The sequence below is a fragment of the Sitodiplosis mosellana genome, unplaced genomic scaffold (assembly GCF_009176505.1).
Source record: "Sitodiplosis mosellana isolate CC-2019 unplaced genomic scaffold, AAFC_SMos_1.0 Smas_scaffold_5, whole genome shotgun sequence".
Lineage (NCBI taxonomy): Eukaryota > Metazoa > Arthropoda > Insecta > Diptera > Cecidomyiidae > Sitodiplosis > Sitodiplosis mosellana.
In genome coordinates this window covers 2,580,295-2,605,457 of record NW_022595248.1, presented here as the reverse complement: position 1 = coordinate 2,605,457, position 25,163 = coordinate 2,580,295, and the positions used below count along the sequence as shown (strand labels likewise).

At 36.8% G+C, this 25,163-nt stretch overlaps 1 protein-coding gene across 13 annotated transcripts in view; it reads right to left on the bottom strand.

Moving 5' to 3' along the window:
* Positions 1–5,487: 5,487 nt before the first annotated feature.
* Positions 5,488–25,163, bottom strand: part of LOC129566897 (RB1-inducible coiled-coil protein 1) — a 24,529-nt gene continuing 4,853 nt past the window's right edge. For 5 of the 13 annotated variants that reach the window (XM_055443272.1, XM_055443268.1, XM_055443271.1 and 2 more), the window contains exons 2-13: positions 20,373–21,847; positions 14,839–15,041; positions 11,746–12,557; positions 11,160–11,636; positions 10,689–10,881; positions 10,263–10,446; positions 9,996–10,170; positions 9,036–9,916; positions 8,795–8,948; positions 8,282–8,651; positions 7,853–8,139; positions 6,074–7,465 (exon numbers count right to left, since the gene is read on the bottom strand). In XM_055443272.1, the coding sequence (XP_055299247.1) occupies positions 7,340–7,465; positions 7,853–8,139; positions 8,282–8,651; positions 8,795–8,948; positions 9,036–9,916; positions 9,996–10,170; positions 10,263–10,446; positions 10,689–10,881; positions 11,160–11,636; positions 11,746–12,557; positions 14,839–15,041; positions 20,373–20,443 (3,933 nt within the window). In that variant the 5' untranslated portion in view covers positions 20,444–21,847 and the 3' untranslated portion in view covers positions 6,074–7,339. Of the gene's footprint in view, positions 7,466–7,852; positions 8,140–8,281; positions 8,652–8,794; positions 8,949–9,035; positions 9,917–9,995; positions 10,171–10,262; positions 10,447–10,688; positions 10,882–11,159; positions 11,637–11,745; positions 12,558–14,838; positions 15,042–20,372; positions 21,848–22,411; positions 22,566–25,163 lie in introns of those variants that run through there. The other 8 variants (XM_055443275.1, XM_055443277.1, XM_055443274.1 and 5 more) reach the window with 3 other exon arrangements.

Genomic DNA, 25,163 nt, shown 5'->3' with positions numbered 1-25,163 from the left:
TCGGTACAATCGTGTGTGTCTCGTTCTCTTTCTATCACTCTCCGAACGGAGGCTGAACTGAGCCGAATTGTTAAGAAGCCGAACGAAATGTAGCGATCTAAATGAGATATTTGGACGGGAATCGAATGGTGTAGACGGGCGATGCGACGACGATCAGCGCATGCCATTTCGATTACAAATTTAGATGACGAATGACATGGCTATTCAATCGAAAATGAACAACAACTGAAAGAAGAAACGATCAGCATCTGCACCTCTTGATTTGAAGGGGTCACAAGGCGAAAAAATTCCGCAATATGGAACAACATACAGTATTCTGTAAACTCTAAGGGATTGGCCGTTTATGTATGAGAATTTATGCGCGTTGGTATCGACTATGGATCGTACGTTTCAAATGATCTGAGCATGCAAAGTGGGAGATTTCAATGAAAATTACCCTCGTCGAAGTAGAAAAAAAATCGTGCGATTGACGCAATGAAATGATTAAGAAAGAAAAACTAGCTCATTTCAATGAATCATGTGCTTGAGTATTCGATTTCAGCTGCGCTGTGTTCACACATTTACTCCACGAATGAACGTTATTTATCTAATGTTTCAATCCGTCGAAATGATGTTCTTCTCCGCACATCAACAGTTTTTTTTTCTTTCATTCCTTAATTTCGTTCATTTTTCTACTTCTAACACTTCCTTCGATTCGATTTTGTTACTCATGCGATCGTATTACCTAAATGAATGAAAATCAATTTTTCATGTGTCATTGACGGGAGCGATAGAGAGCACGTTTCGTCAGCAGTGACGGCGGCGGTGGAAAATTCGGAGGATCTTTATTAGAAAGCAAACGCAACGGCATTATTTGGGTTACGCAAGCAGAACACCATTTCGTTTTGGTGTGTTTCATTTTTATTGTTTTATTTATGGCCGGTAATTATGTTGGAAACGGTAGTTCATTTATAGATTTCTATCTGTGGAATTGAATGGCAGCGAAGGCAACGATAGCGGCGCATCAACTCGAAGAAAACGAAGAAAAAAAACTAAACGTGTCGATCTGACAGCCGAAAAAATGGAAGGCGAAAGCAAAGCAAGCTCATAACTCTATGCGGCTCAATTTACCCAAAGTGTGTGTGTGCGTTTTTTTCTTCGTTGTTGTTGTTGTTGTTGTTCAGTGATCGTTCATAAATTTTACCATAAAGTAGCAGCGGCTAACATGTGTTCCATCCATATTCCATGTGCACTCGTTTGGCCTTTTTATGTCTACAATGTGTATTTGGTTAGTTCTTTTTATTCTTCGGCTGTTTTTTTTCCTTTCTTTCGTTTCTAGTTCTCAAGAAAACCGTACCAGGATATGAACAGCGTACACGGTTCACATGTTATCTTTTTCACTTTTCTTCTTGATGCTGATGTCGATTCTATTTTTCCCAACATTTCATCCCATACGAAGACATTTTGTCCCATACAAGACGACGGCGCAGAAAACATTTCACTCATCATTCAAGCGACATTTTGAAGAGGAGGTCATCAGGTATATATTTTTACTAGCTGCTTTTCAAAATAACAGCTCAACCAAACCAGGATAAGAAAGAAAAAAAAACAACTCGCACCAAAAATATGTTGCCATTGCCAATTTTAGTTGTTCGAATAATGCTGAAAACAGAAAAATCACCGAATCATCCTTGAATTGCATCACATCAAACAACAAATTGTTTCTTCTGTTCTCTTTTCTTTTCTCGAAATAAGAAATAAAGGAAGACTTGTAATTACGTGCCCACCAGAGAAAAAAGACGAAGAGAATTGCTGAAATTCCTTGACAAAAACATTTTTTTGACATCTTAAAATTTCGAACAAGTTTTTGATCTATTTTTTCCTGTTTGTCGTGGGCATGTCGTGTGCTATATATGCGCGCCGCTCATTTATAGTATTATGCTTAATGCTTTTTGGCGCTGTACAATTGCGTAATCATCTTTTTTCTCTTCTTCTCGAAAGGAACAATTCAGCTCAGCAAACCCAACAGAAATGAAAAGAAAACAACAGAATCCAATGCCGAATATTTTCTCTCTCTCTCTCTCTCCGTCTCTCTTGAATGGTTTTAATAATAATACTAACCATCGTCGAATGTTGCATACATAAGTGTGTATTTATGCATTTGGTCTGGTCAAGCGAATGGCATCCATTTCTAATTTTATACGCAATTAACAAATGGATTCGTAAACAGAACAGTTCAACAACAATCGGTCGCTTATGCATTGAAACACCAACACACACTGTGCTTGCTCTCCCTCGCTCTCTCCCCCTTCGTTCTTATGTGAGAGTGATGGTCTCAATTTTCCTTTTGGCCGGTGCACGATATTTTCGTTTGGCCATTCGATGGTTACGAAATTCCGTTTTGTTTTTTTTTTCTTCGTTCTGGTCGTTTTTTGCTCTTCATTTCGCCTCATTTCAGCTCCTACAATATTGTTTGTTTTTTTCGTCATGCACTCTATTACATTGGTTGGGTATGTTTTCTATTCAATCGTTCGACATGAGCCAAATTTTGAGTGAAACACGCTCTCCGCTCACACACTCTCTCGTCATCAGCTCGACAATATTTTCCATTTGTGAGCGATCCGCGCGTGAGAGAGAAAATGTATGTGCCGTGTTAGGTTTTTTCCCTCTTCACATATTTACCGCTAATGCTATGAAAATACATTCAGGGCTATTGAACTTTAATCTGTTTTTCTACCAGTGGGTCTACGACTGAAATCTCATCTCCTGTATGCCTCGACTCTTGCAGCTCTCAGCTCAGTAGTCCGAAATGCGTGGCGATGCTCTCTCATCATTTGAGTTTGGCAAATAGCTAAATTTATACAACATTTCTGAGTGTTCGACGTCTAAGCCGAGCTCCTCTCACTCTCTCTCTCTCTCTTTCTCTCTCTCTGACACTTCCAATGATCGTTCCGCTTCAATTCAATGAAAACTGCTAGTTTTCCGTGTGCATGTTTTTTTTTTTGTTTCCCTTTACAAACACACATCAATTTCTCGGCTTCGGCTTTTTCGGTTCCGAATGCTCTTCGTTTTCATCAGAATGGGGCCTTTATCTCTCTCTCTCTCTCTCTCTCGAATGAAATAGATTGCATCGTTTAAGTGTGTTTGCCAGCTCACTTTTGCTGCAATCATTTAGGTATCTATTTTGTGTTCATATATTACAAAATTTGATGATTTAATGTGCGGTATGCTGCGCAAGCTATATATCGGGCTGTGCGCTCTTGTCTATTTATAAGTTGAGTATTTTTTTCTTCTCTTATTTCGATTGAAGATCGAGAGAGAGAGAAGTTGAAAAAGCAGCCGTAACCATAAGAAAAAAAACACAAAATTAGAGAGTCGAATCGTAAAATGTCTCCAATTTTTTTCGCTGCTCCGGTGAGATAAATCTATCAGAGGCTTTGTAAGCGAGAGAGAGAGACAGAGAGAGAGAGAGCAATATTTCGACTGCACGAAATTCCGAAATTGACATCGAAAACTATGTTAACCGAATGTGACTAGTGCTGAAAATTATTGATGAACCAAGGCATTTCTAGTGTATCGCCTGTGCCGTGCACCGATGTAACAGTAACTCAAAAGCCGAATGGAAATTCATGCTCGTAGACAGACGAAAATGATATTAATTTCAGAGCTTCATTTAAAACTTGGAACAAAATTAGAATATGTTTACGATGATGACTCAAAGCGGCAAAGACAACTGTCGACTGATGACAGTGGGTGAGAGACAGAGATGGACTAAATTACAACAGCTTCGAAAGCCAACACCGATTTAGATTAATGCATTTAACATCAACAGCGCGCTTGATTCACTTCCAAAATGGTAATAATTCAGTCAAACGGATTTTTCAAGCCGCATTTTATTTTCGTACCAAGTGAAAATCCAATATCCTCACAATGAACAACAACCAAGTCGTCTCGTCGAACGATATGTGTCGTGTCACTCTGAAAATCCAACGTCCAAAAATATCACGGCAGGAACATCAAATTAGTTATGTAATGTATTGTCTCTCATTTGTCTCCAAAAATTCAATTTTTTCCGTGGGTAGGGAACGGAATGGAAGGAAAAGCTAATCAATTTTTTTAATTTTTCCAGAAAAGAAAGGAATTTTCTTGTACGGGAAAAGAATAAAACACAAATTTGTGCAATTGATAATTGTATTTCTTTATTTTACATGATTTTCTGATATTTTATTGAGTTTTTACACTGTTTTCAACCTTAAAAATCATTTTTCATAATTCTAGCGTAGTAAATATGTTCATATGTTTGAATTACAGGGGAACTTTGTTAGGCTTAATTAAATCTATTGTTACTTTTTTATGTTTGCAATCACTTTTTATTTCGATTTTTGTTTGTTTTCATTTTATTTTTCATTTTATTTTTAATTTATCATTGTTTTTGTTTTGTTTAGGTAAGAAAATTCGGAAATTCTAGTGACAATTTGAAAATGAATAATTTTTGTTGTCTTTTTTTAGCGTAAATGATTGCGTTGAACTTAGTAGCTATCTAACTGAAATAAGAAAGGATTTTTTCGTTCGGTTGTCTTACATGTCAAAAATAAGCGGCTTAAACACGATGACTTAATCACTATTTGTGGCTACGGTATTCATTATTTATTGAGAAAATCTCTTCTTTCATTGGTTGAGAAAAATTTGATCAATTTTAGATGAAAATCATTACTTGCCATTTTATTCGGTTTGAGCCCAAAACAATAATAGAGCATGAATGAATTTATTCAAAAATCCTCCGGATTTTGTGATCATTCAGTTTTAGTTCTTATCATAGATTCTTTTTTTTTTTTAATTTTCGTTCTTAGTTTGATCCGCAAATCAGTATCGAATATAGTATGTATAGTAAAAAAATGTAAAGTATAAATAATTTTGTAGCTCTTTAGTTCATATTCAGTGTTGGTTCGAAGGAAAGTATCAGATTCATTCCGAAATCAAATAACAAACGAGAAACCAAATCACATTCTCTTTGATTTTTCTGTTTTCGTTTACATATCAAAAGTTTATCATTTACTGAATGAGTGTGTATTCAATGAATAATATTCATCAACTGTATCGTAATGAATTTCACATAAATCTACTCATCATTTTTAATTTTGTTATTATTTCAACGTAACTATTTTTCACAATTCCAACCTATATGCATGTGAAAATTGTGAAAACATTTTACACATTTGTTGCTATGAAAGCAATATTTATGCTTAAAATTTGAAAAAATCATTTAAAATCTATTTACAGAGGGAAAAAAATCGAGATAAAAAAACTTACACACACACAATTTCAAGACGAACTAAAAATGAAATTGCCCAAAATAGAAGTAAATGTTCCGCAAACTCACCCCTCATCGGAGCAAAGGATTTTATGTTTTTGAAACAGGCAGTTTTGAGTGTGGAGCAATTTAGTTGGCTTAAAATCGAAAAAGAAGCGTAAAAATAATAATAAAAAAAGCAATAAAGCAAACCGAGATGAAAAGTTAATGGGTGCTTTTATTTGAATTGCATACAAAATGACTAATAAAATTTAACACCGGTGTTTTCAACCGAATTCACGAGAACAATATGTGTGTTAACGGTGCAAAAGTGCCAAATAATAGATCCGCTTTTTTTGTTCAAAGACACCTAAAATACTATATGATACTGTTGAGTTCGATAGAGAATAATTTCGTTTGCATACTACACTACATCCAAATACACCAATATTATGGATTTTATTTGACGAAGCGTGTTTTATTTCGGTTTGAATTTTTTATCTGAAAGAAATGTCTACCTCTACAGTTTGTGATGAATTGTTGTTGCGCTGAAGTGACGACACTCACAATTGTTGGGATCGCAATTCGACTAGGTGCAACGCATTGTACCTATTTTTCCAAAAAACTTTGCAACGGTGTTATGAGTGGTTCAATGAGTGTAAAGAATCCAATGCTACCGCCGGTGCCCGGATCGACGGCCCAATTCTGTGAATAGCAGAACACATGCGTTTGGTTTTCTAATACTTTTTTTTTCTTTTTCAATTTTCAAGTGTTTTTTTCCTTGGTGAAACACTTTTTTCTACATTTTTAGCGTTTTTCAAAATAAAATTTTGAGGAATTTCATTGAAGTTCAAGATGGACCAAAAGAGATGAATAGGTGGATTTTTTTATACGCCCAATAACAACTAAAAGAAACCACAAAATACCAAACATAAAAAAATGAGAAAATAAACCACGAAAATAAACAAAAAAGGGATTGGTTTTCTTCAAATTGGTGTACATAAAACACGAGATACTACACGACACAAGTGTAAAGTATAATTTAGGTGAAACATTCTAAGTAATTTATTAGAAGTGTTAAGGTTTAGAAAGATAGCCTAGAAAAAAGCATGCGACATTTGGTATAAGAAAAACCAAGGATGCAAATAGATTCACACTGAATGGAAAGATGGAGGATGTCATTTTGTTATGATTGTGTGAGTGGTCATTTGTGAAAGGTGGTCATTTTTGTGTTCATTTTAAAAGATGGTCATTTGTGTATGTAGTCATTTTTCTATTACCTGTAATGAAATATGATTGTAGTGGGGGAAAAACAGAAGATTGCCAAAAAACTACTGATTGAAATAAGTCTGTTGTTATTGTTGCTGTTTTTTTTTTAATTTTTTTTTTTTTTCTATCATTTTATTGAATCGAATTTATTTGATTTGTCAACAAAAAAAATCCAGATTTTCATTGGTTCAAATCTAATGAGAGACTATTCGCCTAACCTGCGAATTTCTTAAATATTCGTTTGTGTGAAGAAATAATTATAAAAAAAATTACAAATACAGATATATTGACAAGTAAATGTAAGCGATTGTAACTAAATGGAGATACAAATTCATTCATTTTTTTCTCTGATTTTTTTTTTTTGATAGTCTATTAAATTGAATACCTACATCTGCAAATAGTTTAAGATCAATCTTAAAGATTCAACTTAGCGTCAATCAACTTGAAGTGTTATTTTTTTCTCTTTTGATTTTCATTGTTTTTTTCATCACGTTTTTTTTTTGTTTTGTTTTGTTTTGTTGCTAATTGTTTAAATAATAAATTCTTAATACTATGCGATCTGGAATGAAATCCTTTTCTTTTGTTTTTAGATTCAAAATTATCTTTACATCATTAAATTCATCTGCCATTTCGGATCGTTCGTTTTTTTTGGATTTTGTATGTGTGTAATTCAGTCCAGTTTTATTTTTGTTTTCATACTTTCGTGAACGCGGCTGGTTTGTTACACAAAATAGTGTTCGGTCATTTGCGCAAAAACCAGGACGTCGACAGATACGATGCAATCGTGATAAGAAACTTTAACTAACTAACCGGTTCAACCTCATCGCTTTTTGCATCAAGTGAACGATACTCGTCGGATTCTTCTTGATCAGTGTCCGCACCGAATTCAGCCGTTATTTCAATCATGTTCATGTTCGATGCCGTTTCCTACAATTTGATGGATGTGGGTTTTTATTGAGTTTTTTTGTTTTATTTTTTGATTTTCTTATTGTTTCGATTCGTTATTTTAGAGTTAAGTAGAGTTTTTTTTTTTCAAATTTTCTATTCAGGTGTATGCATGATCTTGTGAGGACAAACAACAAGCAAGTCGGGAAAAGAAACATTGTATGGATTTAACCAACAGCAATTTAAACATTTAGCTGGGTATGTGTGTGTATGTGGATAAAGGAACAAGTAATAGAAAGATGTGATATAAAAACAACAAACACAGCTATGGATACAGCTAAGCACTTTCACAATACGCATTACGTTTTACTTGGCAGATCAAAACAAGAAACAAACACCGATCGACATGTGGTTTTATGTGACAAATACCTCTTGTGATGATGGTACATTGTCAACGATGATTGCTTCATCTTCACCAACGCTTGCGAAGCGTAAACGTCCAACAAATGATGTTGACACAGAGCCGGATGGGCTGATGCGTTCACTTTTATCTTCACTTTTGTCCACAACACCCGAGTCAACCATATCTTTTTCCACGATCTTTGGGATATCGGTGGACGACTCGCCAGGAGCACGATCGATCGTTTCGGTTTGAGCGAATGAATCGGTAAACTGGGCGCTCAACGAACGACTCACTGATAATGTAGCGCGACGTGCTAAAAAAAGAGAAAACCGGAATTTGATTAGAAAATGTTCTGAAATGGAAAATCTTTTCAAGAAAATCGATTGGAATGTCAAGAAAATCGATTGGAATGTCAAGAAAATCGTTTCAAATTTTGAAAAATCCTACAGACTTACCCTCAGTGCTAGATTTTGATGTGGATGAGGCAACATCTTGTGAACTGATTGGATTTGGTGTGGTTTCAGACACTGAAATTTTGCGGCCACCCGGTGTGCATGGAACGTTGCCTTGTTCACTCTCCGAGATCGAACTGGTTCGACTGTTTGGCAGCATTGGTTTCACTTTGACACGGTAGAATCGAGTGCCAACTGGAACACGATAGCGAGTTCCCTCACGTTTCACCAAACAGTACTGCTTGTCAGTGACAACACCCAGATAGTATGGTGCCTTTTGAGTGTTCTCAAACTTTTCCTCGCTTCTGGTCGGCACGGGCAAATTGAAAAGTGTGTGGCTATCCTCCTCTAGAAAGTGAATGTACGTTGAATCCTATGCAAAAAAAAAAAGATCCATTAGTGATTTTATTCCATTATAAAATTCATTTTTAATTTCAAAATTGGGACATTTCAACATTTTAAATTGATTTTAAATGGAAAAGTCGAAATGCATCCAAAGTAGATTCCAAAACTCACCTGTACAATGATGAATCGAGACAGTGCTTCGTTAAAAACGATCAGAACAGTTTCACCGTTTTCACATGTGCCAACTGAAACGCAGTTCTTTGTGCATAAACGAGCGCGATACATGGATTTCGATAGAGATGATGAAGCTGGATCGCTTGTCGATCTAAGGGAAAATATCATTAAAATTAATTTCAAAATTCGAAATTCATTGCAAATCCATTTGTAAATTCAAAATTCGACCAAAACTTACGTTCCAGCTGTGACCAAGTCAATTTTTCTGGATCGTTCATGTTGCAATTTCTGACGCAATTTATATTTTTCCTTTTGCAATGCTTCAATTTGCACTTTCATCTGATCCACGCTCTCGTGTGATTCGCCTTCGGTCAGATTTTGAATGGTGCGCTTCAATTGGTCATTTTCCTTGGTCAAAACTTCCAATTGCGAATTGGATGCATCGAGTTGTCGTTCCTTTTCGTCGAGAATGCGACGATACAAGCTCTGGCTGGATGTCGGTGAGCTGGCTTGAATGTCCGGACGTTCGATGCGTTCAAGGCTGGTGTCCGACGGTGTTCGATCCACATTCTTCATCAATTTGTAGCGGCATCGCAACGACTCAATTTCGGTTTTGTGTTCACGAATCAGTCTATCTTTTATTTCATTCACAGCCTTTGTTTTATCAGTTTCGTGATTCTTGGCCTGCTCTTCGAGTTGTGCGATGCGCGCCTTAAGACCATCTATTTCGCTCGAGCTACGTGTTTTTGTGGTTTCCGTTTCCAGCTCACTGTTTGCCAACTTTTCAAAAAGTTTTGCATTTTCTGCCTTCAATTCGGCCACCTCATCGGTTTTCATTGTCAACAATTTGCGCACGTCCGTCAATTCCAACTCATGATCAACAGTCAGACGATTTATGATCTCACGTTCATTTGTTTCTGTTTGTTCCTTCAGATTGGTGAACATTGTTTCGATCTTCTGGAATTCAACAGCAAGATCTTTTTTATCACAGTTTAGGCCGTCTTTGACTGCGAGCAGTTGATTTCGGAGCATTTCAACTGAACTGCGTGACACACGTGCCATTTCGACGAGAAGCGACTTTAGACGCTCGATTTCAAGCTGAGCTGTTCCAGCATTTTCCTAATTTGGAGTTGAAAACAGATTATTAGTTAAATTTACTCTAAGGAAAGCGATTCTCGGTATTTGATTCGAAACCAACCTCTGTCAATGTTTCCGTTGATACTGTCTCAACACGATGTGTTGATGTGGCAATTTCGGCCGATTTGGGCTTCGGTGCAACTGTTTCACTTCGGCCATCAGCCAATTTTCGGCGATCGACCGGGCTCTGGCCAACTTTCTCAAACTCCTCCGTATCGGTTTCGGATTCACAACCACTGAAATGATTCAATAAAGATAAAAAATGGTATAAAAAATAAGAAAACGGTTGAAATGCCATTAGATGTATGGAATATTAATTTCTGCTTACTCTTTGAATGCTCGAATGTCCAGCAGCTTGTTTGCCATTAATCTGACTTCCTCGCAACTCTTCTTATCGGTTGATGAATCTTTGCTTCCGTATTGCATGGCAAAGAATTCCAGCACAAACTTCAAATCGGGTATCTCAATCTTCGAAGCTATTTCCGGAATGGCTTCCACCAGCAATTGTAAGTCTGTAAAAAATGAGACGTCATTTTGATTTGATTTTATTATGTTTTGATTAATCTTGAACAATTATTTTTGTGTAATATAGAATTATGTATTTTTTGTGTGGATGGTTTGATAATAACGCCTTCATTCATTTGAAAATTATTTATTCATAAATATATGATAAATGGATTGATCAATAGCTCAAAAAAAATTTATTTTCAATTTACATAAAGACGTCATTGCATTCACAACAATTTGGCTTTACCTGCTTTGGTCAAATTAGGTAACCGATTGTCAAAGATGGCTGGTGCTTGTGTAGCAAACGCCGGTGGTTCATCGTCGAGACCAGAGAATAGTCCATTTAGAAAATGGTGCTCGAATGTGTTTTCAAAGTCCTCTCGACGTGACCGCTCTTCACCGTGAATGTTCACCATATTCGAAGACAGTTCCGTTGCCCACTGAAAATTAATTGAAGCAAAGAGAAAGTTAGGATCAAATCAAAAGATTTATCAAAATGGACTTTGATTTAAAAAAAAATCGTTCTTAATAAACCTTCATTACTCGAATATAAATACTCGAATATTCACGTCATTCGAATATCTCCATTTCAGCAAATGAACTCAAAGAACTCAATCTTAAATGAACTGATCGAATGAATGGAAATGATCGGTTTTCGAACGATAAAAAAAGATAAAAATTTATTCAAACAAATCCATTTGTGTTCCCACAAACTCACCTTGAGCATTGCATTCGAGAACAGTTTGCGTCGAACGACTTCGGCAACGGCCGTAACATAGGTATTTGGTGCTTCGTGAATTTGTTCAATAATCACCATGTGATGTTTCAAGCGTCGGAAATTTTCATGATGCAGTAAAAGATTGCTATCTAAGTCACTGATTGAATTCTCAATGCGAGCCACATAGTCCAAGCGTTTATTGAGATTTTCGCCCAGCTCTTCTTTCGCCTTCATGATACGTTTTTCGAAGTCGAGCAATTTATTGTGATTTTGGAGCATAACATTCATTTGATTGGAATGAGATAAGCAGAGATCGGGGAGGATTGATGCATCACTCAACTGACTGGCACGTGTCTGATTCTGTTGAAATGCAGTCGACAGCTCTTTTTGATCCTGTACCAATTTCTTGGCCTCGCACATGGTTGAGTCGAGTAGTTCGAGTCGTTGTGTTAGGCCACCAACTTCACGTACGCTTTCCTACCGAGAGAGAAAAAAAAGCAGCCAAAATAAATATTAATAAATGTGAAAAATTGGTTGAAAAATTAATTAGAAGTAGCAAAGTCAATTAGTTACACGCGAAACATACCTGTTCGGCAATGTCGATGGTACGTTTGATGGCGTCCTTGACCTTTTGAATGGAGCTATCGTCGAATTTCGATAAAACTTTCGAGCAATGCTTTGCCATCTCGTCGAGTGATTTGTGGTTTTCCTTCGACGAAATCCACTGCAAGAGGGTAAGCGAGCGGGTTTTTTGTGGTTCGTTGGTCTGTGATTCGGATGATTTGTCTTGTGTTTTGTTCGTCGTCGTCGTCGTCGTCATCGTCACCGTATTCGTCGCATTCGTCGGAATTACTGTATCCAATTGCCCTTGTGTTTGACTAGATGAATCGCCAACAACACCACCACTATCACATCCGCTGAGTGATTCACGATTTCGACTATTGTTACTGCTGCCACCGACACTCGTTCCGCTGTCGGCACTCGTTGAACCCGTGTACGAAACGTTGTCATGAAAGTATTCGTCGAAACCATGAAAATCGTGCTGTGCACTTGGCAATAATTCACTGAGTATCGGCACCGTTGACAATTTCTGTAGATCCTCCGGAAATAAATTCAAATACTCCAAATATTTGGGCCGCTTTTCCAGATAGTCATTAATTGTGTTTAAAATAACTACGCTACGTTGCTTAAATTCACATGTTAAATCCTCTAAATTGGCCATAACAGCTGCCCAACCTTGTTGCTGCAAATGCTGTTCAAATACCAATTTTTCACACTTTTTTATCTCTTTGGTGGCACTTTCGCACATTTTTTGAGCTAATTTCGCTCGAATCACAACGGTGTTATATTCGGCTGGCATCACTAAGCAACGGTTCACCTCATCCTCGTAGTGAATGTCTGAAAAAGATAGCGAGAGAGAGAGAGAGAGAGAGAGAGGGAGAAGATGAAGTAAAATGGTGAACAATATGTGTAATAAATAGTCGCTGTGTGGCTAATTAAATTCAACAATGTTTTTCATTCCACATTTCTAGTGCACAAAGTAATTTTAATTGGACAATTAATCGATGAATGTATATTTGTGTTAATTTATAGGTAGGGCAATAAGTATGGTCATTAGATGCATAAATCTGTGCAGTCATATGAACGAATGCCTGACGAGAGAGGGAGAGAGGAAAAATTAGCTGTTGTAATGCGAGGAAATTGCATGGTTGCGTTCTAAGGAAATCGGAATCGATCTAATTGTCGATTGGGCAAGAAGCAAAGCAAAAAATAGAAGAAAATGGATATTTCGTATGACGTTGGGATCAAGTAGAGAAAGAGAGCGTATAAGCCAGTTTATCGTTCGGTTGTCGATGAGGCAAGTGTTTCGTTTCAAACGAGTCTATTTATCGAATTTCAATTTATGTATCCACTTAACTGTGCATATCCATTATATCTCTTTTTTCGTCGTTGTCGAAGCCTAACTCTAGACAGATGGCTTATATTATTATTAGAATATACCGGTCGATTGTCGTCGTCGTCATCGTCACTGTCGTCCTCGTTGACGATGTCGTGCCATTACAGCTATGTTTGTGTCAATTTAAAAACATGCATTTATATACACAATGTAAATATCGATTCTCGGGTGAAATGTTGTTTACGAACTGGCTTCGATGGTGTGTTCATCTGTCGGTACACTCAAATTTTCCTCCGATATCGAAGGTGGTAAACAGGGCGCTATATAATATGCATAACATATGTATAGAACAATGATTGTTTATTTGTCGCACGAAACAAGAATTGAAGAGAGCGGAATGTGAATTGTCCACTGTTTTTCATAAAAAAATCGTTCGTAAACAACACAATTGAAAAGAATATCACGAATTGCCATGCTATTTGATCATCTGTTCACGTCGCTGGTGTAAATTAATTCTTGGTAAACATTCTTTTTTCCACCAAATTGATGAAGAAGAGGAACAAAAAACAACAGCATCGAAAAATAGGGCAAAAAGAACGAGATTTGATGGTATCGTCAACCGTCCAATACAAGCAGTATTAAATTTAAATTAGCAATGGGAACAATGATATGACATTTATGGTGATGGTTCTATGCTTCGATTCGAAGAATTATCTCGCTCTCTACGGGTTTGTATATTTGATATAGCTGAGCCGATTACCTTTTTTTTTCTCTCGCCCTCCTTTGTCGTTATTGTCAACGTGCGCTTTTTTTGTGTTTTGTTTGCTTTTTTTGATATCGCGCTTAATTTACATTTGGCGTGATCTTGAAACAGCAACAAAATAAAACAACGATTATGGGTATTTTGCAATGCAAATATACTGTGGCGCAGCTCTATCTTATGCCAACACCATTTGTGTTTCTATCACGCTGCTACGAGAAAGTAGACAATTAATATCGCATGGAAAAGTTCATGAAACTTTTACAAATAAGACACAACAAAACACACGGACACAAAACAACTTCTTCTTTTTCCACGAATGACAAAAAACGAATGTGTTTGATTGATGCGACAAAACAAAATGTCAACGAAAACGTCCATTTTTTTTTCATCAAAAATTATTTTGATTCATGCGATGAGCCCTCCATTCTTGAATTGTTTTTTTTTTATGATTTCGAATTTTTCATTCGTTCATTTCGAGTTTCTTTCATTTTATTTGAATGAAGCTTGACTTTTTTCGAATCATCAGGTGATGATAAAGGGCAATCACAAGCGAAAAAAAAAAGTTTGGTTCTTGATAATGCCAAATCTTGGTCGAAATTTTTTCTGTAAGACGTAGTTAATTGGGGTTTGATTAATCGGACGAGGAAATATGACGCAAATTATCTTAATTGCATTTTGAAGTAATGTTTTTGAACTCACTACGCACCGATAATTATTCTAGTAGAGACAAACACAAAAAAAAAAACATTGATAAATAAACCGACGTTAAGCTGATCCCAATTTGGGGATTATTTTAAAAGCAAATCAATTAAGTCGACATATTTTATTACATTAAATATATGCGTCAATGCACAGCACATTCAAATCCGCATTAACAAAGGAAATACGATACAGTGTATCGTCGATACACTCACCCATAGAGGGAGATAGCGAGAAAAAAAAACACCAAAAAGAGGGATAGAGAGGCAGGAAAAAAACGGACACAACACAATTAAATGGAATGACAAACAGGTACTTACGACTCTCGCTCGGCCATGGTTGATGTAGCTTTGAACTATCGAATAGTATGCTAAACATATAAATTGGATTTTCATCGGTGCCTGACGAGTAGCTGCACACACGCGACGATGAATTTAATACTTCGCCCCCGCTGATCATTAGAACCTGCCTAGTGGCCGGTATCCCATGCAATCGTTCGATTGTCTCTTTGAGATTTTGAACACTGTAAAAGAAGAAAACAAAATGAGAATGGGTGAAGAAACAAAAATCAAATTACAACGCTATAAATAGATGTTTTTTGTGCATGTGAAGTGCATTGTTTTCGCTCTTAAGATTGAAATGTGTAAATGAATATATGAACCATGCATTTGTTTTCATATTTTATTAACGCAAACCAACAAATTGATGTAATCGCCATTTCTCAAGAAAATGAGAAATGGAAATGGCTCTTTTCCTCTAACAAATTGATTGAAGTGCGTTCGATTTTCTTCATACGCTAGATCATTTATATTAATTGCATTTTGAAATGAAATCATTTACGCTTGTTGACTTTCTAGACAAGCGGAGCAGCAGCAGCGGTGTAGCAGCAAGAAAACGATGAGACCAGAAAACTAAACGCTGTTTATGCTTAAACAAAACAAAACACGATATTATACGAAACACACATATCGCGCGCGCGCGACATACTCACATATTACACAAATAAATTATTAGATTGATAGCTGTTGTTATTGCTTTGTTAAACATAATTTCCGTTGGAATTAATCGTGTGTATATGTGCGTTTCAAAGCGCTGAATTAAAGAAAGAGCCGAGTGTGACCGAGAGAGTGTGTCAGAGAGCGATAGAAGGAGAGAGCTAGGAGTAAGACAGAGAAAAAAAAAACCGAATCGTATCCAACAAATTGACACATTTTACCGTAAATGAAGTCGCAACACCACCAGTCGTTTGTGTTGCTTTTTTTTTTAAATTAGTATCGCATTGTTTCTATTGTCTTTTTTCTCCTTCTCTCTTGTTCTTTCTCGATTAGCTAGTTTGAATTTCAGTTTCGCTCTCAAAATCATTGTTGGCAAACGGTTTCAGATCAGAAAACAAAATCATAGAATTATCGTGTGTGTATTGTTAGTACACAAAAGGGAGTGTGACTCGTTTCAGTCGAGCTGAACAGAATAAATCATTGAGAATTCGCATGAAATCAATGTCAGGTTAGGCGAACTAAGCATAGCACAACTTGGTCGAGTGTTTGAAAACAATGTGCGCAGTACCGAATTGCTTTGCTTTGCTTTGTTCAGGCATGTACGTTCTTACCGCACATACCACGAAATTGTATCATAACGTAAGAACCTTCGATAATTATTCGTTTTTTTTTAATTCCTTCTCTCCATGGACACATTAATTCTTGCTCGCTTGATTTTATTTCATATACGTATATGAAACGTTCTGAAATGAAATCAGCTTCCGATTTGGAACAAAAGCATTCGAGTAAAAAAGCAGAAAAAAAACTGAGCGTTTGAGAAAATAAAACTTGAAGTTATAACTTGAAGCACTGGTGCGAATGATGTGTTTTATTATGTTGCGAAACGAGAAAGAAAAAAAAACATACATATTCCACTATACAATTAATAAGAGTGTTGCTTTTTGTTCATGCATCTGTCTCAGCTGTGAACTGAGTACGAATGTGTGCTAATAGAATAAATAAATCGCATATGCGTCTCACATATGCCTTGCAAAGCAATTTCCGGGTGAATTTTTTTTCATTCGCCGTTCGTTCATTCGATCGTTTCATTCGTTTCTTTTTTGTTTCGCTATCCAGCCAATCGGTCGTATGGTGCAAATTTAGTTAATTGAACATTTGATGGCTGGCTCATATTCTGCTCATGCTCTCTCCTCACCGAATGAAATGATTTCAAATTAAAATTGGCCCATTAAGATAGTCTCCATTTGCTCAGTCGATGAGTTTATTTTTGTCAGCCGCATCGTTTTCGATGATGTTATAATTGAATTCATGTGTTGCCATTAGTTTGCAATAATTCCGACAAATCATAGCACAGAAATTAAATTTATTCGGTTTTTTTTCTCATTGAAAACGATTTCTTTGTTCTCTGTCCGAAGCGCGAGAGCAAATAATCAAGTGGATGACGTCTTTTATTTTCTACATATATACGATCGACGACCGATTGCCATTCGTCTGAGATACGGTTCGTCGAACGGCGGAGCAGTGGATCATTTACAAATCGTGTCGAAATGGCAAATTAAGTTTTTAAAGATGCTTTTATAATTGGCACTTATTATTCACGGGTTTTTTGTATTTTAGATGACTCTTTTCATAAACCACACACAATCGAAGCTTGACTACAAACCAGCAATGCGTCTCGTTAAACCTATTTTTATATTCTCTCTCATTAACCGAGTGTAATAACAGCATTTATTTCTAAATATGCGTAGAAAAATTGAGTATTTTACGGGCAAATGTGAGAAAAGTGGAGTCTATTGAACTGACTGTGATTTTTTTCTTAAAATAAATAACAGAGTAGAAAAACACATCTTCGGGATATTTTTTCTCTTTCATGTCTCCTCTTTATCGTTATTTTCTTTAACTTCCCTCGCGTGTGGATGTTTGTGTGTGATTTTTTTTCCATTCCCTAGCAGCGCAATTGATTTAGACTTTTCAATAGCAGGAAAAGCTCAATGCCATAGAACAAACAGGGAAAATTGTGCATAAACTCGCATGCATGTTATCCACAAAGGTTATTTTCAATGCATTTTCTTGCTCCACTCATGAATGCAGGAGAGAAGGAGCGAGTGAGCAAGCGAACGAACGAATCCATAATGACATTCGAACTATATGCACATACATTGTGAGCGGGTGAAGTATGTGGTGTACGGGTGTTGATTTGAGTGAGAAAAGCGTCTGCTGTGTGAAGCCAGTTGAACGACCTTAGACATACACAACGTCGTTTTCATACAAAATATACATCAGGTCGCTTTATTCTCTCGCTTCATTTATTCTGGCCATGGAAAAAACACACGGCGAACGAGAGACAAAGCTGTAGAAACATTTTACACGCGCGCACATTTTATGGCAACAGTTTAAGTGAACAGAGAGAAAAAATAGAATGAGAGTGAGCTTTGAAAGGAGTACTTTGATGCGCACATGCAATCCATGGCTCGTGTGTATATGTTTGTCGCGCAATTTGTTTTTGTTTAGTCTTTGCGGTACATTTGCTACTGCTGTCATGTTCATTAATAAACATTGGCATATTTTCAATGCCTCCCTCGGCAGAAATATAGTTTATAATCAACCAAAGAGAAAGAGAGTGAGACGAGCAAGATAAAGTTGAGGCTGATGACAGCACACAACTCAACGGGGGTGAAAAATATTAAACGGCATCATCATCTTTGTTCAGCATTTACATATTTTCACATTGCGATGCCTGAATCAGACACACATCGCAGAATGAAAGACGCAATAACGAAAAACTATGTCAACCGAATGAGCAATTTTTTTGACAGGCACTAAATCCGAAAAAAAATACTTAATACGCATTTCATTTTCCATTCATCTACAAGGAATGTAGTGAGTTGAACGCCTTCGCATACGGAAAAACGTGTGCGCCATTAGAGTCCGTGGTGTTTATAAGTCGATACCGAGAAATGGCATACGTACACAAACACGGTCTGTGTGGAATGGAAACGGTATGACTGAATTGTGCGGAAAAACGCACAAAGAAAATACGTGTGTACACATATGTAAGCAAGTTTGCTAGATACTTGAGTTTTTCCACAGTGCAATGGCTTGGTACACGATTATTGGCGTGCATCGAATATGGTTACGCACACCAAATGTGCAGTGTGTTGACTTTCAGCTTTAACCCTATGGAAGCTTTGAGTCGCCAAGACAAAGCCCCACTGTCTCCGAAGCCAGGCCGTAGCAAATCGATCTAAAAAAAAAGACCACTTCATTCGTCGAGCGACAACAGCAGACTTCATCAAAATTTCATGGAAAAAAAAGTGAACACTTAATCATTGTATGGCCGCCACTTGTCGCCATCGTTTCTTTATTCAAATTCGTATGAACCTCAAAATGACGCCAAACCATTTTTCTTTCTCGCACTCTCTTTTTTTTTGCTTGCACTCGTTTATTTATCGAGAAGTAACAACTCTATTTTTGTTATGTGTCTGCATGTAACTGCTATATTCGGTTTCGCATCAATTCCAATGGAATGAGTCAGAGTTCAATACAACAACTGTTATTTAGGCTTAACGGTATCATGTTAATGTGAAATTACTGTCTTTCATTTTTCGTTTTCTTCTTTGATTCGTTATTTCAGTTGTCTCGACGATATTTCGATTTTCGAATGACGTTGATAATGATTAATAAGATTGGTCAAAGTTGGAATGAATGACGTCGATATCATATAAATGGTGCAAACATTGGAAATGTAGATACAATATCATGTGCCACTGGAATTGTAAGTGTGCGTAATCCATGATAATAAAGAAAAGTCTTTGCAAATTGTCTCTTGCTCTCTTGACGCCGTAGACAAATCGACTGCGAATGGCAATGGCGACGACAACGACGAAAAAAGTAAATCAACAAAACAGATCATTTGAATACGTCAAGCGACAGGCAAGCCAAATCACAACAACAACAATATTGTGGCGAGCTCATGGAGAATAATGACCGTTTATTGCTGGGCAGGGCTATTGGATTTTAATATTTTATGACATTCAAAAGAGATATCTGCTCGAATTATCGATTCGTCATTTCAAAGTTAGCGAATAATAATTGAAAAAACAAACAAACAACAACAGCACCATTTTCACTTCGGATCGATTTGCGAGTGGAACGAGCTATAGTGAAAATAGTTGTAGTTCTAAGTTTGAGCTTGCGTCAAAAATTGTCAACATGCAGTCATTTCCAAATTGTTTTCTATCGATTGATTTGAGCTGCTTCGTTTTACGCTGATTTTTTTCGCTTTTCGTTTTGCTTCATTTTCTTCGTTCGTTTCAAAGTCGTAAACAAAAAGTACACCAAAATCGAATAGTAGCAATACTCGTTCGTAATTACACTCGGAACTAACGAATGAGCAAGCTGCAATTTGATGCGAATGTGTGTGACGTTTTTGCGCGACTATTTTTATCATTTGCCTCAATGACTACTACAAATCACTTGTTTATTTAATGTGGTTTGCTCATGCTGTTTCGTTTTTCTCTTTCTTTCTTTCGTCGTCGTCTTTGTATTCAATTTCTGTCCGCCATCGCCTCCGCCGCATTTTTATTTGACGTTAAAAATTGTGCTGTCCGAATTGATATCGGTTTAGACGAAGGTACTTGAACAATAGCAGCTGCCGATTTGTTGTGTTCTTGTTCAATTTCAAGCGCACTCTCGTCAGTCAAGAACGAATTTATTTGCAAAATGAATTACGATTGCGTAGAATAGAAGGAACGAGAGAGGGAAATTGCAATATGAAGTATACATGGAAGACTTGAATGAATATATAAACAAATGGGTTTGCAAATTTAATTAGTGATAATTGAAAGAAAAAAACTTACGTTTGTAGTGCCATTTCCATTTCGAACGTCATCATTGTGCCCGTGTTCACGTGAAATATGAATAGAACCATTTTGGCGGCGTGTTTTCTGGCCAATCCACACAAATGAACGAAATCCGACCGTTTGTCTGGTCACCGAGGTGTGTGTGTGGGTGAGTGTTTTAAATCAATATCACGACGATTCGAACGGTGTGTTGTTGGATTTCTTGTTGGGTTTGGCCGATTTGTGCTGAATTCACGCCACTCACAAAATTACAAATCCTTGTGTTTTACTGCTTCGCTGCATTCAGATACGATTGTTTCGATTGCAAGTGAAATGTGTTTTTGCTGCGTTATCTTATCTGTGCTGTCGGTCGAAGCGTATTTGCGCCGGGGCCGTTTTCGTTAAAATGAGTGTTGAAAGTGATTGTTGTTGTTGCCGTTGTTAGCTTTGGGTTTCGATCGTTTTGTAGTGGCTTTTTTTTTTATTCCGCTTGTTTACTTCATTCACACTTTTTTCAATACGTTCATTTGAACTCTTCGTTCAATTGTTGTGCGTCGTAATTTTATAGAAAAAATACACCTAAGCAGCAAAATTAATCATCAATATGTAATTCTTCGTTTCGGTTTTTTTTTCTTCGCTTTTCTCTCCGTCTATTTGCTTTAGTTTCGTCCTCGTAGACAGAGTTTTATTGCGTCGCCGGTACAAAGTCTTCTTCTTCTTTGCGTTTTGCCAGGCGGAGTGAGTGAGTGGATGAGGTATTCTTCTGTCCGATTCGCGATTCGAATTTTCTGTTTCACTTCGTTTAGCACACAGCAAAACTAGCAATTGCAATAATCATCGGCAATAATATATAGACAAAATGAAAATGCTCTATCAATCACGTCGTTATTCAATGAACAATTACCGCACTCAACATGAACACGTATATATATAAATATTTATCTACTACTAAAATGTATTTATTTTTCTTTTCATTTATTTGTTTTTTTTTTATTTTCTGGTTTATGTTAATCGCTTTATATTTTATAATCGCTTCTGCTCTCTTTGTGTTCTTTTTTTCTCTCTCTCTCTCTCTCTCTCTCTCTCTCTCTCTCTCTCTTTTTTTTGTTACAGTTTAACGATTTGGTTTCGGCGTGTTTTTCTTTTCTTTTTCTAAAACGAATGCAATAAATATAACCACTGTGCGTAATTTCACTTGCACTTGTGTCCGATTTCGCACGGTTTTGCACACATTCGACCACTATGTTGATTTATTATGCCTTTGCGAATTGGTTGATTCGTTGAGAAAGAGAGATTATTTAGCCATTTATCATGAATGAGCGAGTGAATGTGTGTGTGTGATGTGTATGTTTGATTGGTCTAGGGGCTTTTCTTTTGTATTTCGCGTATTTGTTTCCCTTTCGTTTGAACAGCAGTCGGTGTGTTTCAATTTTTTTGCGTTTTCGTGGAACTAATTCAGCATTCAGTTGTAGCACTCGTTACAATTGCACTAGCTACAAAACGGAGGGGAAAAAAAGTGAAAAAACAAATAAATGTTAAAAAATTGATTAATAAACGTGGAAATCGATCGCTATATAATAGTTTCGAATTATGTAAGTCAAGCGCATTCCATTGAATGCGTGCATGCATGTGCGCATAAATGGTCGATTTGACTTTAGATGAGGTCGTTTATCCATTGTATTGCGCGTTCGATCGGTTCATTGCTCACAAATTGCGGCACAATCAAACAATGAACGGCATTAAAAAAAAGTCCAAAACGCTACACAATCACTGTGCGCACAATTGACAACATTGTTTACAATTTTCGTTCTATTTACAGAGTCAGACGACTTGTCATTTTGAACTTAATAAATCTATTTCGAGGCGGATGATAAAGAATTTTTTTTTGTGCTATTTCGCTGCTGCCTTCCGGCTGTTTTGTTGAATTAATTGATAAAAGGTGCGGAAAAAACACTGAAGACCTGGCTTGTTTTTATCACTTCATGCATTTTATAAGTTATGCAAGTCGTTTGTAGTTCGATATATATTTTAAATTTTTTATTCCTTATTTTTCGCACTTTGATTCGTTGCTTCTTGTCTTCTTCTTGCTGTTGTATAAAATGCCAGCCAATTTATGGAATATTCATTTGTTTATGCCGATTTGTAAGGCAACACCATATAATTAAATCCATTAATGGCCTCTAAGAACCAAGCGATAACAAACGAAATACAAATTTCTATGGAGCAAAACAAAAATGAATGTGAATATGAATATTTCCGAATTCCGGTGCAGAAACAATGGAAAGGCGAATAAGAATATTGTTTCCAGCGAGTTGGCGGTAAATAAACATTAACGTTTCGATACATATTACTTTCAAAATGATGCGATCTCACTTTGTTGATATGGAATCGAACGGAAGAACGTGTACAAAATGCGGTTTTACTTCGAATGTACATTCTTATTTAGACATCAAATTAACAAAGAAAAAAAAGAGTTAATAAAGACGCGTGTTTGTCTACATTTCATAGTTTCATATAATCTCATATTTTTTGTTTGTTACTGCGTTTGAAACGCTCGGCAACGAATTTAGCACCACATGAGCAAATCGATGTTCTATACCAAGGACAGGTAGCACTCAATTCTCAAATGTGTGTACATGCGTACGTGTTCTTGTTAAGCGTTTGTGTGTGTGTGTGCGTTTTTCGACTTCTTTTTTTGGTTTGAGTCGCACGTTTTTTTTTTTCGACTTCTTTTCTTGTTCACTAGGCTCACATTTGCGGCAATTTTTTTTTCTGGTAGCAACTAATATCAATGCTCGCAATTTCCGAAGGCAAGCCGCAGAAGACACAACAGCCTTTTTTCCACTTTGATTCTGTGCTTCTTCGTTCAAACAGCAAATTCTGTGTGCGTTCACGCAGTTCGCATAGTGATGCGTAATTGATGGATCAACGACTGTGTATAAATACACGCACACCATCCACCGAGAGCAACAAACTATGCGTAGACGCTCCATGTGTGCGCTAATTGTATGTATATGTCGGGAAACCTTTCGAATATACATAAATATCAAGCAACAATAATCATATTTAGCAGCTGTATTTTAATTCGCGCGCGTGTTCGAAGCTCCAAACGGCTTTTATCGATTCTCTCTGCTTGTATTGCTCAATACGCGAGAGCACTTTTTTTTTCCTGTCATTAATTCATGCGACAAAGTAAACTAGAGAGAGAGAGAGCTGCTGCCGCCGTTGCTCTTAAACAAAGGACTTAATTCCGCAGATGATGAAATCCAAACGCCGTTTTACAACAGGTTGAATACTGTGCGATGGCGAATAAAACGCGCAAACTTTACGCGTTTTGTTATTTGATGCTTTGTGAACATATACGTGTGTGCCGTTGTGAAACTTGCCGATATGGTAGCAACATGACATAGATAAACGATATTTGCCACACAAGATCACCAAACTCGATGGATGATCAGCTCGAAAACAAGCCATTTTCATGCGAAATTCGACCATATAATATCATGGTTATCTTTTTGCATCGACGTTTCTCTTTTATTAGCTCGAAATCAAAACATTTGCAAACAAAATATGGGTCCGAGCCAATGTTTGAAATTCAACAGCTCGACGCATTCGTGTGCCTATAGAGCCTGCTATAAAAAGCAATTAACGAAAGAAAAAAAAAAACCACAAAATACAAGTGGAATAAATCTGAAAATGTTAGCTTCGTTTATTTCAAATCTTCGCTTCTCTTCGCTGGAAACTGATTCAAACACTCGTTTTTTGCACGGTTGACCTTTGAGCAAATGCAAACGAACGACGGAATCCAATGATGAATATGAGCAAATAAAAACAAGAGCGAAATAGAAATACGCACACACACGAACGAGAGAGCGCGCTTGCTCGCGCTCAATCACTTTCAAGTGAGTGTTGAATCAGTCGTCTCACAGCTGAGAAACACACTCGACTTTGCCGAAGCCCACAATGTACGGAATTTTTTTTCGCTTGTGTGTTTTTTCATCCGTTCATTGTTATTGCTTGTTCAGAAGCAAAGATGATCGAGATTTTTTTTTTGGCAATAAAATTTGTCTAGTCGTCGGAATTGCTTGTTTCGCCGCTCTGAAAATAGCAATAAATGCACAAAGAAACTACGTCCAATGTGTACAATCAATCGAGAGAAATTAACAGACGACGAAACGAAAATTGGTCTAGAAGAAGAGAGAATATTTGGTTTGAAAATGTGCAAGAGACATGCGTTTCAGCTACTTCTTTGTTGTCTAAGCATACGGTTTTGATACGATATGGAAATATTTTGCGCCCACAAAATCTACATATAAGACAAACAAGAATATGATATTGAATTCAACCGCTTTGCACTTGAACAAGAACGAAGTATAAAATGAGTAAACAACTGCAGAAAGAAATCGGCGAGCCAACCGAGAAAAATAATCGCAAACAGAAGACAATGGCAAAAGCGAGAGGGGAAGGAAGAGAGAGAGAGAGAGATTGAGAGAGATACAGAGAGAAGAAGAAGACATGCCAAAAACATGACGATACCGTCTGAGAACATGTTTGAGCAAAATATTAATAAATATATGCACGGACAAAAAGCGCAGGCAACACACAATATGACAGTGTCATTTGAGTATTTAAATTGAATGTGTGTCTGTTTTTTTTTCTTGCTTTATTATTTTGGCTTTGGATCTCTATGACACTGTTGATCCATTTACAACGTACTCTTTGACTTCTACCTAATTTCTAGGAATAGGTTGTTTGGGCTCCAGTTTTTTTTCCCTACTCAAATAGAAATAATCAACGATGATAAAAAAA